Raw genomic sequence first — 13545 nt, forward strand, 5'->3', positions numbered from 1 at the left:
TATCTGCCTCTTAAAGTGGGGCAGGGATCCATGGAAAGGAATCAGTTATAAAAAGCATTAGTCCATTTTCCCAGATGTCTTACTCCTCCTTGGGGGAATAGGTTCATTCATTTATTTTCCATTACTACAGGCTTTGGCTTCTCTGTCTGCAAAAGCATTTTGTTTCTAATAGATCTCTCCAGTGCCAGGGGAATCCAGGAGCAGGAGAGGCTTGTGTGGTGGCTCCTTGCCTTTTCAAATCCAGAAGAGTGTGTAATCAAGCTAGGATTCTTTTAGGTGTCTTAGCTGCTTCAGCTCTCATTGCTTGAGGTTGGAGATAACTGGTCAGTCCCACGTGCTTAATCTCTGTTGTTTGTCTTCTTTCAGGAGGATTTCCATTTTCATTCGGTTTACAAATCCAGACTATTAGAATTTCCCTTGGATGATCTTCCATCTGGTATGACATTCATATTATGATTTAAAAAAATGTCAACTTTAATAATTCATTTTAATGCTGTGGAGCTTATCTCTATGTGGAATATCCTTAGCTCATGACTGCTCATAACAATTTTAGAGATAAAGTGACAGCAAGTCAAGGACATCAAGAGGGAGAATAAAATGCCAACTGACCTCATGTTTATAGTGGATGAATTTGGAAAGATAGAGCTTGAGCACATTGAAAGACTTTTTAAAATTAGAAAAATCAGAGTAAGGTATTTCTGAAAGGAGAAATAAGTTAGAGCAAAAATTGGACTGCATAGACAAAATATAAACTTCACTTTTGATGAGATACTGATTCTGTAAACAGGGATGAACTTGTAATCATTTTCCCATTTGTTGTTTTCCTCATCTCTTTTTGCCTCAGCATTTTAAGAAAGGATGATTATAGATTAATGCTTTTTATTTTTATTTTTAAAAAAGGATTCATTTATTTCTTTTAGAGAGGCAAGGGGAGGGGCTGAGGGGGAGGAAGAGAGAGAGAGAATCTCAAGCAGGCTCCTCAGTGAGCATGGAGCCCAACTCGGGGCTCGATCTCACAACCCTGAGACCTGAGCTGAAACCAAGAGTTAGATGTTTAACTGACTATGCCACCCAGGCTCCCCTAATTCTTTTTATTATGTTTTTTTTTTTTTTTTCGTAGAAAATAGCCTTTCCTTCTCATATGTGTTTGTTTACAGGCACATTTATTTATAGTTGTTGGTTTGAGCTGCTTCCAAATCTTCACATGACAAGTAGGGCAGCATACTTATACTTTCTTCTCAGTAGTGGAGCAGTGATTGTATAGAGTGCATTTGCCTCTGGCTATATAAGATTCATTGGCTTTCTCCTTCTGAAGGTAGCACACACTCTGAATATCTAGTGTGGAGGGGCTTCCTTTCCTATTTAGTGAGCCCTATGGCCTTAGTACATTCTAATTTTTAATCTCACTTTCATCTTTGCTACAGCTCTGTAAGATTGATAGAATTATTTACATTTTACAGAAGAAGAAATAAGCTCAGCTAGCTTGTCTTTTTTAGGGTCCCACAGCTAGCTAGGGACTGAGCAGGGGTTTGCATTGTGCCCCTGTAAGAATGTGTGCTGGGAGAGAAGCAGAGGGAAATGGAGGAATCATCCGGCTGAGAGCATATCCTAAACTACTGCTTAGGAAAACCACTTAAACATTTTCATTGTTGGGGCAGCTGGCTGGGTCAGTTGGAAAAGCATGTGACTTCTGATCTTGGGGTTGTGAGTTCAAGCCCCACAATGGATGTAGAGATTATTTCAATAAATAAAAACTTTTTTAAAAAAAGATTTTGTATATTCATTCATGAAAGACACAGAAAGAGAAAGGCAGAGACATAGGCAGAGAGAGAAGCAGGCTCCATGCAGGGAGCCTGATGTGGGACTTGATCCTGGGATTCCAGGATCACACCCTGGGCCGAAGGCAGACGCTCAACCGCTGAGCCACCCAGGCGTCCCCAATAAATATAAACTTTTAAGGAACTTTACATTGTCTCTTCATTGGAAAATGAAATGAATGTCTGCTAATGCCCCTTCTCTGAAATAGATTTGTAACTCCTTGATCTGCACTTCTTTTCTCCTGCTGCCAAAGGGATTGGGGATGCTGTTTTATAGAACTCAGTATTTTGAAATATCTGCTAATAACCATAAAGATGCTCTTACTTTACGCAGATACTTTAGACTGTTCCTTCAGTTATCTTATGAAACTTTTACAATCCCTGTGATGGAAGGAAAGTAAATCATGACTAGCTGCCTGAGAATAAAGCTACAATCTAATAGGTCTTACTGGAAGCAATAAACATTAATTAAAATTTAAAGTAATAAATAAAAATCCCCCTAAGGACTTTACTGTGATTGAATCATACAGTTGTTTTGTTTTTTTAAACTTTGTTCAGGGTTTCTTTTCCGCAGAAACTTTAAAGATAACTTGACAGTTTTGCTGTCATTAAAAATAATTTTGAACATCTTCTAAAACTCAGATCTGTCTCAGTTTCTGGTTTCCTTTTCTCATCAGAAATTGGCACAATTTTAAGAGTGTTACTTTTCTTTCTAAATGCTTGGATTTATTATGATAGGTTAGAAAAAATTCTTGTGAAGCTTAAGAATAAGCTTGTTTATTTTAGGTTTAATAAAGTTATCCTGGGCCTTGGGTTATCAGTACCCTTGTCTTGCTGTGCATTATGTATTTCCCAGAGATAGAATAGAATCAGGTGTTCCCCAAACTTGTTTAACTGTAGAACCTTTTGTTTTATATGACACATCTCTTAGGACTAGTTTCCCTAAGAAAACATTTGTTTGTTTCCTTCAGACCCCTTAGCACAGTCTGTTTTAAAAATTACTATAATAAAATATATAAATCTTGTATACCATTAGATGAGTTTTGACACATGTGTAAGTCCTTTGGTGAGATTTGGCACATTCCTATCACCCCAGTACCTTCCTTTGTGCCACGAACCACCCACTTCTGCAGTCCTTTTTCTGCCCACCCCCCCCACCATTGTTTAGCTTGTTTTAGATCTTCATGAAAATGGAATCACACATTGGGTTCAGCTTCTTTTACTTAGCATATGCCTATGAGATTAGTGTTGTCAGAGGTAGCCACAGTTTATTCTTTTTAATTATTATGTTCTGCTGTTTGAAGATACCACAGTCTTTTTATCCATTTTGTTGATGGATATTTGGGTTGTTTCCAGTTTTTGGCTGTTATGAATAAAAGAACTCTATAAACATTCTTATAAAAATCTTTTTTGTGGACACATGTTTACATTTCTTCTGTCAAATACCTGGCAGTGGAATTACTGGGTAGATATGTGTTTGTACAATAGTGCTCTCAAACTGCAGAGTGTATCAGAGAATCACCTGGAAGCTTGTTAAACACAGACCGCTGGATCCCATGTCTAGAGGGTTTTTTCAAGCCACTTAATTGAGATATGAATGACATTAGAGAAAAGCTGTACATACTTAATGTATACAACTTGACGAGTTTGGAGAAAAGTGTACATCCCTGAAGTCATCACCATAATCTATGTCATTAACTCTAAAAGTTTCTTTCCACCCTCTTTATTATTATTATTACAGTAGTAGTGGTAGTGGTGGTGGTGAAAAGTATACACTGTTAGCAAAATCTATACATCATAGTATTATTAATTCTAGACATTCTGCTGTACAGTAGACCTTTAGGACTCATTCATCTTGTACAACTGAAACTTTGTGCCTTAGACTAATACCTCCCTGTTTCCCCCTTTTCTCAGCTTCTGGCAACTATCATTCCACTTTCTGCTTCTAGGAGTTTGACTATTCCTCATATAAGTGATATCATGTAGTATTTGTCCTTTTGTATCTGGCTAGTGTCACTTAGCAAAATGTCCTCCAAGTTCATCCATGTTGTCACAAATTGAAATATTTCTATTTTTTTAATTCTGAATAATACTTTATTGCATTTAATACCACGTTTTCTTTATCCATTCATCCAATTATGAACATTTCGGTTGTTTCTGTATCTTGGCCTTTATGAATCATGCTGCAGTGAACATAGGAGTACAGCTATCTCTTCGAGATCCTGATTTCAGTTCCTTTGACTGTATACCCAGAAATGGGATTGCAGGATCATATGGTATTTCTGTTTTAATTTTTTGAGGGGAACCTTCATACTGTTTTCCACAGTGGCTGTACCAAATTCTAGAGTTTTTGATTAAATACGTCTTGGATGGGTTATTAGAGTTTGCATTTCTAACAAGTCCCCAGGTAATGTTGCCACTCATGTATAGATGGTACTCTGAGAACTACTGTTGTCTGAGAAATTGCTGAACCTTTTTCTAAAGTGGTTATACCATTTTAGACTCTCATCAGCACTATATGGGAGATCTAATTGTTTCACATCTTCATTGGCATTTGGTGTGTTATTCTTTAATTGAAAGTCAGTAGTGAAAGGCTAGATTGGCTATTCAGAAGATTCTTAATAAGGAATATGATGGTATTTATAGGAGAAATATGAGAAAAATTTTTAGGTAAATTAGAACAGGAATAGTATTGAGATTTTAAAAATTTTATTCATTTATGATATATTTTTAGTATTAATATGAACACAATTATTTTGATTAATGTTCTACATTATCTTTAAGTATAACATATATCATAAAATTTATAGTAACCATATAGTTATTTATATAATTTGTTATTTATATTATTAATAACTATAATAATTGCTAATAGTTAATAACTGAAGTATTATTATACAATTTATATTAGGAAGGGATAGTAAAACTTTGATTGCCCTATCTGGAAGAAAACTGACAAATGCACTAAGTTAATTTATTTTTAATTCCTTTTAGAATTTCAACAAGTACACATCACTCCACCAAAATTTACTTTGAAGCCAAGACCAAAAAGAAGTAAACGGCAGGTATGTATACACAGGTATATTCCATGATGTTTTGAAGACACTGGCAACTGCTATTCGTTTAAATCTATATTAAGTCTCTATAGGAAGGTTAGGTATTAGTTCAGGCATTTGTCAGGCTGTAGTAAACAGTAAGGTGACAGATCTGTAGGAGCAGTGAAGGAGGGCCATATTGTTCATAGACTCAAAAGGGACTCGGGATAGTGATGCTAATATGGTTATGGTTATTCATCATACAGATGGATTATGGCCCTTGCAGTGGCATCTTAGGTTCTTTCTATCAGGCCTCTTTCCTTTCCTGGGTTGTACCACATCATGGAGCCTATTTGTAAAGATACCCTCTTAAGAATGAATCCACCAGGTTTTAAAGCCACAAAATGCTATTGTCACACGTGAGCTATGTTGGAGTCTGGGATGTAAACTCAGGATGTCAGCTTTATGAATGTTCAGCGGATCTTGGACTTAGCAAAAATAATTACTTGTGTGATGCTTTACACCACATGAAGTAGGTTCTGTTAATCTCCTTTGCAGGAAAAAAAATGATATCTTTGAAATATGAAGATAACTTGGCTAGAAACAGAGCTGGGAAATGGTTTAGGTGAAATAAGAGCTCCAGTCATCAGAATACCATATGATTTCTCTCATTTGTGGAATCTAAAAAGTAATGAATAAACAAACAAAAAGCAGAATCAGACCTGTAAATATAGAGAACAAACTGGTGGTTGCTAGAGGAAAGTGAGTGGAGGGGATGAGCAAACTGGGTGAAGGGGAATTGGAGACACAGGGTTCCAGTTAGGAAATGCATAAGTCATAGGAATAAAGGGCACAGCACAGGGAAATCAGCCATATTGTAATAGTGTTGTTTGGTGACAGATGACAGTTACCCTTATGGTAAGTACAGCATAATGGATGGAGAAGTTGAATCACTAAGTTGTACATGTGAAACTAATGGAATATAGTGTGTCCACTATACTCAAAAAAGGAAAGGAAAGGAATGAACAGAACTCTGGTTATTAGAATTAAGATACCATATATTATGTATGTGTGTTGGCATAAAAAAAACACAAGCCGAGAGAAATAGACCTCTATTAAGATTTCTAGTAAGAAGCCAGTTATCTGGGCAGCCCGGTTGGCTCAGCGGTTTAGCGCTGCCTTCAGCTTAGGGTGTGATCCTGGAGACCTGGGATCAAGTCCCACATCAGGCTCCCAGCATGGAGCCTGCTTCTCCCTCTGCCTGTGTCTCTGCCTCTCTCTCTCTGTCTCTCATGAATAAATAAATAAAATCTTAAAAAAAAGAAACGAGTTATCTTCTGTTTAAAATATTTTTAGTAAGTATAAAATAAAATACGTGTATAGGGTCATTTCTAGTGTCAGTAATAATTGCTTTTTTTAATTGAGGCACAGATACCTGTGCCTGGCTCTGTTCTAAGAATTTTAATTGTATTAACACATTTAATCCTCATAAAAATCTTATGAGGAAAGTATTATTATTATCCCCTTTTACTGCTAAAGACATTGAAGTGTAAGAACTTAAGAACCTTGTCCAGGGTTATAGTGAGTTATTCAATGGTAGAGCTCAGATTCTGACCTGGAAAGTCTGGTCTCAGAGAAGTGCTTATGACCACATATGCTTTGTACTGCCTCTCAGAAGGCTTAGTGTTCCATGAATTGCTACCACAAGCTTTATATATTTTGTGAATATATGTATATACTGAGGGCTAGTTACTCATCTACCTAGCCCAACTAGGTAGATGGGGAACAGAAATAAGAAAGAAAAAAAAAGAAATAAATTAAGTTAAATAAATTAAGATTGCCAAAAAGATTAATTTGAAATAGTGTTTATTTTCATGAATTATGAGATCAGAGAATAGGATAGTTTTCTTTTAACACGTTCCTTGAAGTTGTTCACAAACATCTGTGATACCCCATCATTTGAAGGCAGGCAAACACTGGATTTCTTTATCTGAGACAGCTGTCTGCCCATGATGGTGAAGTGCTATAAAACTGTATGGCTAGTATAGCAGCTCTCTGACATTAAGAAAATGTTGAGTCTTGTTAGAAAGTCTGCTGTATTAACTGGTAAGGTTCTGGTCTCTTCCACAATTACAAAGCAGATACTATCATCCTAGGCATTGTTTTTAAAAAGGCTCGTGTCATTGGATGCAGTTTATATTACCTCTTGGTTTCTAGACCGAGAATTATAGACTATTATTCCTTGTCAACTTGGTGTAATACGGGATTTGAATTTTTAAAAAAAGCTTAAAAGTTCGGAAATACATTTAGTACTGAAGCAAAATCCATGTGGCAGCAGGTTTTGTTTATTTTAAATGCATCTCTCAAAGCAAATGTTCATGTATTGATTTAGGTTTGATTGTATACCCCCTCACAAAAATGGCCATTGGACAAGTGAATAAAAAGATTTACTGAAAAAATGTATATCAAAGCATGGAGTAATGGAAAAATTTAATTTTATAGATCTTGTTAAAGATTATATTATAGATGAACTGCAGGATACAAAGACACTGCCTTAGTGTCTCCTACCGTGGCATCCACTGATCATGATTTTGAAGGTGGAGAAAATTCAATATTGAATAGACAGATATATTATAGCCGTACTAGCTAACCCAGAACTGCCTAGAAGCTCTCAAAACTATCAGAACAAAGCTTTTATGTCATTTGGGGGATCCCTTGAGCTGTACCAGAGGAAGAAAGGGCATTCTCAATTTAAGATTTGGAGGTTATAAAATAAAAATGTCCATTAAACACTTGCTGCATCCCTTTAAGATCCTCAGAAGCTTAAATTAAATGAGAAAGAATGTATTTCATGTGTTATAATCTCCAAGATAGACTGGTAAATGAAAATTACCTGATACAAAAGCTAGTGAAATAAATGGAAGTACTAAATAAAATGTTATATTTGATTTTATATGCATAAATATTTCTGGAAGCAACCAGTAACTGTGGTATACCCATTGTGGGTGAAGGGTTAGCAACTAGGTAGATGGGGAACAGAAATAAGAAAGAAAAAAAAAGAAGAAAGACTTTGATTCTGAACCTTTTTATAGTTCTTTAATCTTTGAATCATATGAATTTATTACCTATTCAAAAACTGAGTAAAAGTGACAAAAATGAAAAAAATTCTGAAGGAATAAAAGTGGAAATTTTGTTTATTTCTCTCATGTTTTAGTTTTTTAAAATTAAAAACATTTTTCAACCTTGTTGAAGTATAATTAATTGACAAAGTTATAAGGTATTTGAAATGTACAGTGGAATAATTTGATGTAGATATACATTGTGAAAGGAACTCCCCATTGAGTTAATACATCCATCACCTCACATATTTATCTTTTATCTTAATGAAAATATTTAAATTCTGTTGGCAAATTTTGATTATACAGTACGGCATTATCAATGTTAGTGTCTATCAACAAATGAATGTATCAAGAAAATATGTTATATATGTTATATACGTATAATGGAGTTTCACCCTCTAAAAAGAAGGAAATCCTGTCATTTGTCAACATTGGTGAACCTGGAAGGTTCATTATCCTAAATGAAATAAGTCAGACAAGAATGATAAATCCTGCATGGTATCACTTATATGTGGAACCAAAAAAAAAAAAAAGTCAAACTCACAAAACAGTAGAAAAATGGTTGCCAAGGGCTGTGAGAATGGGGAATAAGCAGAGTTTGGAAAAAGGGTAGTGTGATGTGTAACATAATGTATAACATATTTCTTAGTTTTCCACAGCCAAGTTCAGAGGGCTTATTTAGGTGCTATTTTTCCTTTACCATATTGCAGCTTCGTCGACATCCTCGTAACGTAGAGGAGGAGACCAAATATATTGAGCTGATGATTGTGAATGATCATCTAATGGTAGGATTTGCTGAGTCTTTTGTTTGAATTTGTCTGTGCCTAGAGGTAAAACTGGTGTGTGCAGAAGTAGGTTTTGGAAGAAACAAGAATCCCAGAAAATTATAATTTGGAGAAGACATTTGTGTAGCCAAATATATTTGTTAGCCAGTAACAACCTCTAAATTGGAAACATTCTTAGGTGGAAGTAACTAGCAGTATTTTGTAAGATCCCAAAAATATTTCTTTGACTTAAAATTAGTCAACCCTTTGGATTTGTTAAATGAATATTTTAATATTGGAGAAATCAGTGAGGCACCAGTAGTATGATGCTTTGGTTTGCAGTGTACAACTTTATCCTAATAAAAGAAAAGCAACTTTTCAATTTCTGACCTACTCTGCAGCAAGCCATATGGAAATGCTTATATAGGCAAGCAGTGAAGATTTTGGGATAGGATTCTGGCAAAACTTCCTTCTTGATGAGTCATTTATTTTGACTCCAAGTGTGCATACTCAATTTATGGGCATGTTGCAGTAAGTAGCTTACATTGAGCACTTAACAGTGAGTTATAATGTTAATTACTCTGTGTAGCCACCGTTTTAAACTAAACATGTTCAGTGTTGCACATTGCTGAATTTTACTTAATTTCAGGTAAAAATGCACTTTAATTTGCTTTGAGTGATTTGAGGGAAAATGTGCCATTTGTTTGCATATGATTAAACAGATATTGATCATCTATTATTACTGTTGCTAATGATAACAATCATAAATCTAGATTGAGTGCTGCTTCTTTGTTCAGGCTAAAACTAAGTTTTATCTTTCTAACTTCTTTGAAGTCAGTGAATGTTACTGTTTCCTGAGATTTTTTTCTTGATCAGAGTAAGTTTTAAGAACATATATTTGGACATTTTAGGATAGTGCACATTCAGATGTCTATAGAGATCTGTAGGCAGGTAACCCAAATGAAGTAAGCCAGATGTAAAGCAGTAGGGAGACATGAGGCCTGTGGCAAAGGAAGAGACACATGGCCTGTCTAGTGGGAGTGGCTGCCTCTTAGTACCTGCTAGTTATCAACATGGGAGGATGCTAATTTTAAGGGAATCCAGAAATCAGGTTTTACATGATATTTCCTGGTTTTAAAAACACTGTTGAGGCCAAACAAAAGGTTTATGTCATCCACATCTAGTCTTTAAGCTAACTCTTTGTGACCCTTGCTATAGGGCTTTCTTCTCCTTACTAATTAAGTCTTGTAGAACTTGTAAGTTTTTATACTTATAGCAGTATTCATGTATACTTTTTCTATCCACCCTACTTAAATTTGTATGTCTTGCATTCGTAGACAACTTTCATATATTTTATCATTTTGAGTAACAGTTTTGTGTTAAAAATAAACTTGTGAAATGGATAGAATAGGTATTTTTTACTTCATCTCACAGTTGAGTAAACTGAGGCCTCAAATTTTTAAGAGTCTTGCCTCAGACTGCACAGCATTATAAAGAACTAGTTCTCAATTCATGCTTTTTACAGAAAGGCATAGAGATGTTTCAATTACACTGTTTTCTCTGCTTAGGTGATTATTTACTGATGACTTTGGAAGCCCTTCACTTGCTTTTTTGTTTGTTTTGTTTTCAGTTCAAAAAACATCGGCTTTCTGTTGTACACACCAATACATATGCGAAATCTGTAGTGAACATGGCAGATTTAGTAAGTATCAACTGGATTCAATATTGTCATAGAGGAATTTCATCTTCTGATTGCTAACAGACGGGATAATATGGTTCTTAAAATTTTGGTGCTCTGAATTGCTCTTCAGGCAGGGTGTCCCATAAGTTCCTAGTGACCTTGCAGTGGACTTCATTGATTTTGATCTTTGGCTGGGAAGATAATAAAAGGAGGTGGTTAAAGTTACCCATGAACTTATGCTTGAAATTACTCCTTATATTTTTCACATTGAAAAATAAAAAGTTGAGTCCTAGCCCTTAACAAAAATATTCATGATATATTTTCCAACATCAGAGAAATATACAGTGACTGCTATTTTCAAGAGAGTGCCTGGTTCTGTGGGAACGATACACTAAGTAATCCTACTGTATTTACTTTCTGAATCTTTTCTTGACAAGGCAATGCGGGTACTTTCTCCACAAGTTTAATTGGAGCCAATCAGGTTACATAGAAATCATATCCTTCAGGATTCTTCATTGTCCTGTTCTTTGCTTGGGAAACCCAAAAATGCATAAATTCTTTCTCCAGGGTACCAGACAAGAGACTCAGGGAGATCCTTGAAAAAGGGTGCAAATATTTGTCAAGAAGTGATCTCTTGTTTCTAATTAGTGCTCTTTTCTTTGGGTATTAGTTGTAAACGGTTTGACTGTTACTCAAGGAAAATGCATGTGAATTAGAAAAATAATTATCTCCCTTAAAAACAATGTAATTTTTACATTTAACTAAAACTCAAGAGTTTTCATAAAAGGAGCCTTATAGACTTATTCATAAATCATTTGATTTTACCTCATGTATAGCCGGTGTGTTCATTTTGTTAATATATCAGATATATAAAGACCAACTGAAGACAAGGATAGTATTGGTTGCCATGGAAACCTGGGCAGCTGACAACAAGTTCGCCATATCTGAAAATCCACTGATCACGCTACGTGAGTTTATGAAATACAGGAGGGATTTTATCAAAGAGAAGAGTGATGCAGTTCACCTTTTTTCGTACGTAGTTTATGATTTATTACTTTTTTTGGTTCCCTGCTGAATGTTCCATTACTTGTGACTGAGATGTATCCTTTCTCCTGTGTAATGCAATTAGGATTTGACATGCCAGATACATTTGGAAGAAGTTTTAAAGTATAGATTGTTTGAAATTGTCATGAAAGTGTAAGAGGTTTAATTTTGAATTATTTTATTATTGCATGCATATTTTTACTTAATTTTCAAGAGATTCAATCAGCATTTGAGTAGAAGTACTGTTAATTCTCAAAGAATATTCTTGACAGATTATATTCTTTTAAGCTTCTACATTTTAAATGTTAATGTTACCTTTGCTTTGGTTCTAAGGGGAGATCTTAGTATTTCTGGAGTTTATTTTTAATTTTTTCTCACTTGCATGGGTTTTTTTAGGGGGATAAAATGCATAGTTGATATAACAGCATTTAAAAAGAAACCTATTATGTAAAGATCTGTTGAAGGAAGTTATAAGTGGAAGTAAAAGAGTATCTTGGGTAACTTTTGCATTTTACACAATTTCAAATTTATAGAAAAGTTGCAGGAATACTACAAGGAAATATCATATGCTCTTTACCCAGATTCATCAATTTACATTTTACCCCATTTGTTTATGGTTTTCTTCCTTCTTTCCTTCTTCCCTTTTTCTCTTCCCTTTCTTCCTTTTTTCCTTTCATCCATTTATCTTTTTTTTTCCTGAACCATTTGAGAGCAAGGGGGGAGATACTTATTGAGCCTTCACTACTAAATACATGTATGTTCCCTAAAGATGAAGACATTCTCTTATATCACGAAAGTAAATTATTAAAACTTGAAAATTTAACAGTGATACAATACTTTTAAGTAACCCATCTTCTATATTTAACTTTCTCCAATTGTCTGAATAATGTCATTGATAGCTAATTCCCTCTCCACATTCAGGAGCCAGTCAGGGTCATGCATTGCATTTGTCCTGTCTCTTTAGTCTCCTTTAATTTGACAGATTTCCTTAGCCTTTCTTTGTTTATTGTGGGCTTAACATTTTTGAAGAATGTAGGTCAGCTTTTTTATAGAATGTGCCCCATTGTGGGGATATCTGATGTTTTCCTATTAAGAGAGTCAAGTTAGGCATTTTGATCAGAAGTGATTTTGTATCCTTCTCAGAGTACATCATATTAATAATTTTTAAAAACAGGTATAGTTCTGTTGAAGATATTATTGCTCACGTGGGGAAATATCCCTCAGAAACTCTTTTTTTTTCAGTTATGTGTGTAAACAATATTCACATTCCTCCCTTACCTTAGGAATATACAGTATAAGAATGTATTTGCATTGAGAAAATAAGTGTGGTAAATTAATAATGAGCGGTACGGTGATATTTGAACTCTGAACAGTAAGCATTTTTCATTTCCTTTTCTAAAAGGGGAAGTCAATTTGAGAGTAGCCGGAGCGGGGCAGCTTATATTGGTGGGATTTGCTCGTTGCTGAAAGGAGGAGGCGTGAATGAAGTAGGTGTGAACATCTGTACAATACAAAGTGGTATGATGGCTGAAAATGTTTTCCTAATATTTAAGAGATAATTTCTCATATTCCATATTCCCTAAATGTTAGGTTGTTTTATTCAAAATCAGTATGGTTACTATAAATGACTGGAGGACAGAGGATAAGAAAATAATGGAAGATAATATTTGATAATTCTCTTCATAATTCTACCTAGAATAATCTCCAAATATAGCTATTTATAGATTATATAGGTAAAGTCTTTAACTTTATTGAAAATAAGTCCCTTTTTTTTGGCTGATTTCCTAGAGAATTGAATAATTCCCAAAGCACTGGCTTACTATCTAACAACTCAGTTGGAAATTTTCTTCCTTCTTCAATATTTGGCAAATTTTTGGAGAAATAAATAGACTAAGTTTTCCAAAGAGTTCCTTTTACCCCTCAGGTACTAAGTCTGATGGAAGTGATCTAAAAGAAAAACACTTGAGTCTGCATATTGAAAAAATATCTATAGGTCTTCTCAAGTTTCTTTTGCCCACACATCATTACCATGTCTTATTACTCATACCATTTGTTTGCTGAAGCCACATCCTTTTTAATTTGGGG

The 13545-nt window shown here is 34.8% G+C and overlaps 1 protein-coding gene across 10 annotated transcripts in view; it reads left to right on the top strand.

Moving 5' to 3' along the window:
• The window catches only part of ADAM22 (ADAM metallopeptidase domain 22), a 233088-nt gene that overhangs the window by 155534 nt on the left and 64009 nt on the right, over positions 1-13545 (top strand). For all 10 annotated transcript variants that reach the window (XM_055307391.1, XM_055307393.1, XM_055307392.1 and 7 more), the window contains exons 7-12: positions 367-436; positions 4812-4882; positions 8682-8756; positions 10366-10437; positions 11282-11448; positions 12863-12947. In XM_055307391.1, the coding sequence (XP_055163366.1) occupies positions 367-436; positions 4812-4882; positions 8682-8756; positions 10366-10437; positions 11282-11448; positions 12863-12947 (540 nt within the window). The remainder of the gene's footprint in view (positions 1-366; positions 437-4811; positions 4883-8681; positions 8757-10365; positions 10438-11281; positions 11449-12862; positions 12948-13545) is intronic.

This window comes from Nyctereutes procyonoides, unplaced genomic scaffold (assembly GCF_905146905.1).
Source record: "Nyctereutes procyonoides isolate TBG_1078 unplaced genomic scaffold, NYPRO_anot_genome, whole genome shotgun sequence".
Lineage (NCBI taxonomy): Eukaryota > Metazoa > Chordata > Mammalia > Carnivora > Canidae > Nyctereutes > Nyctereutes procyonoides.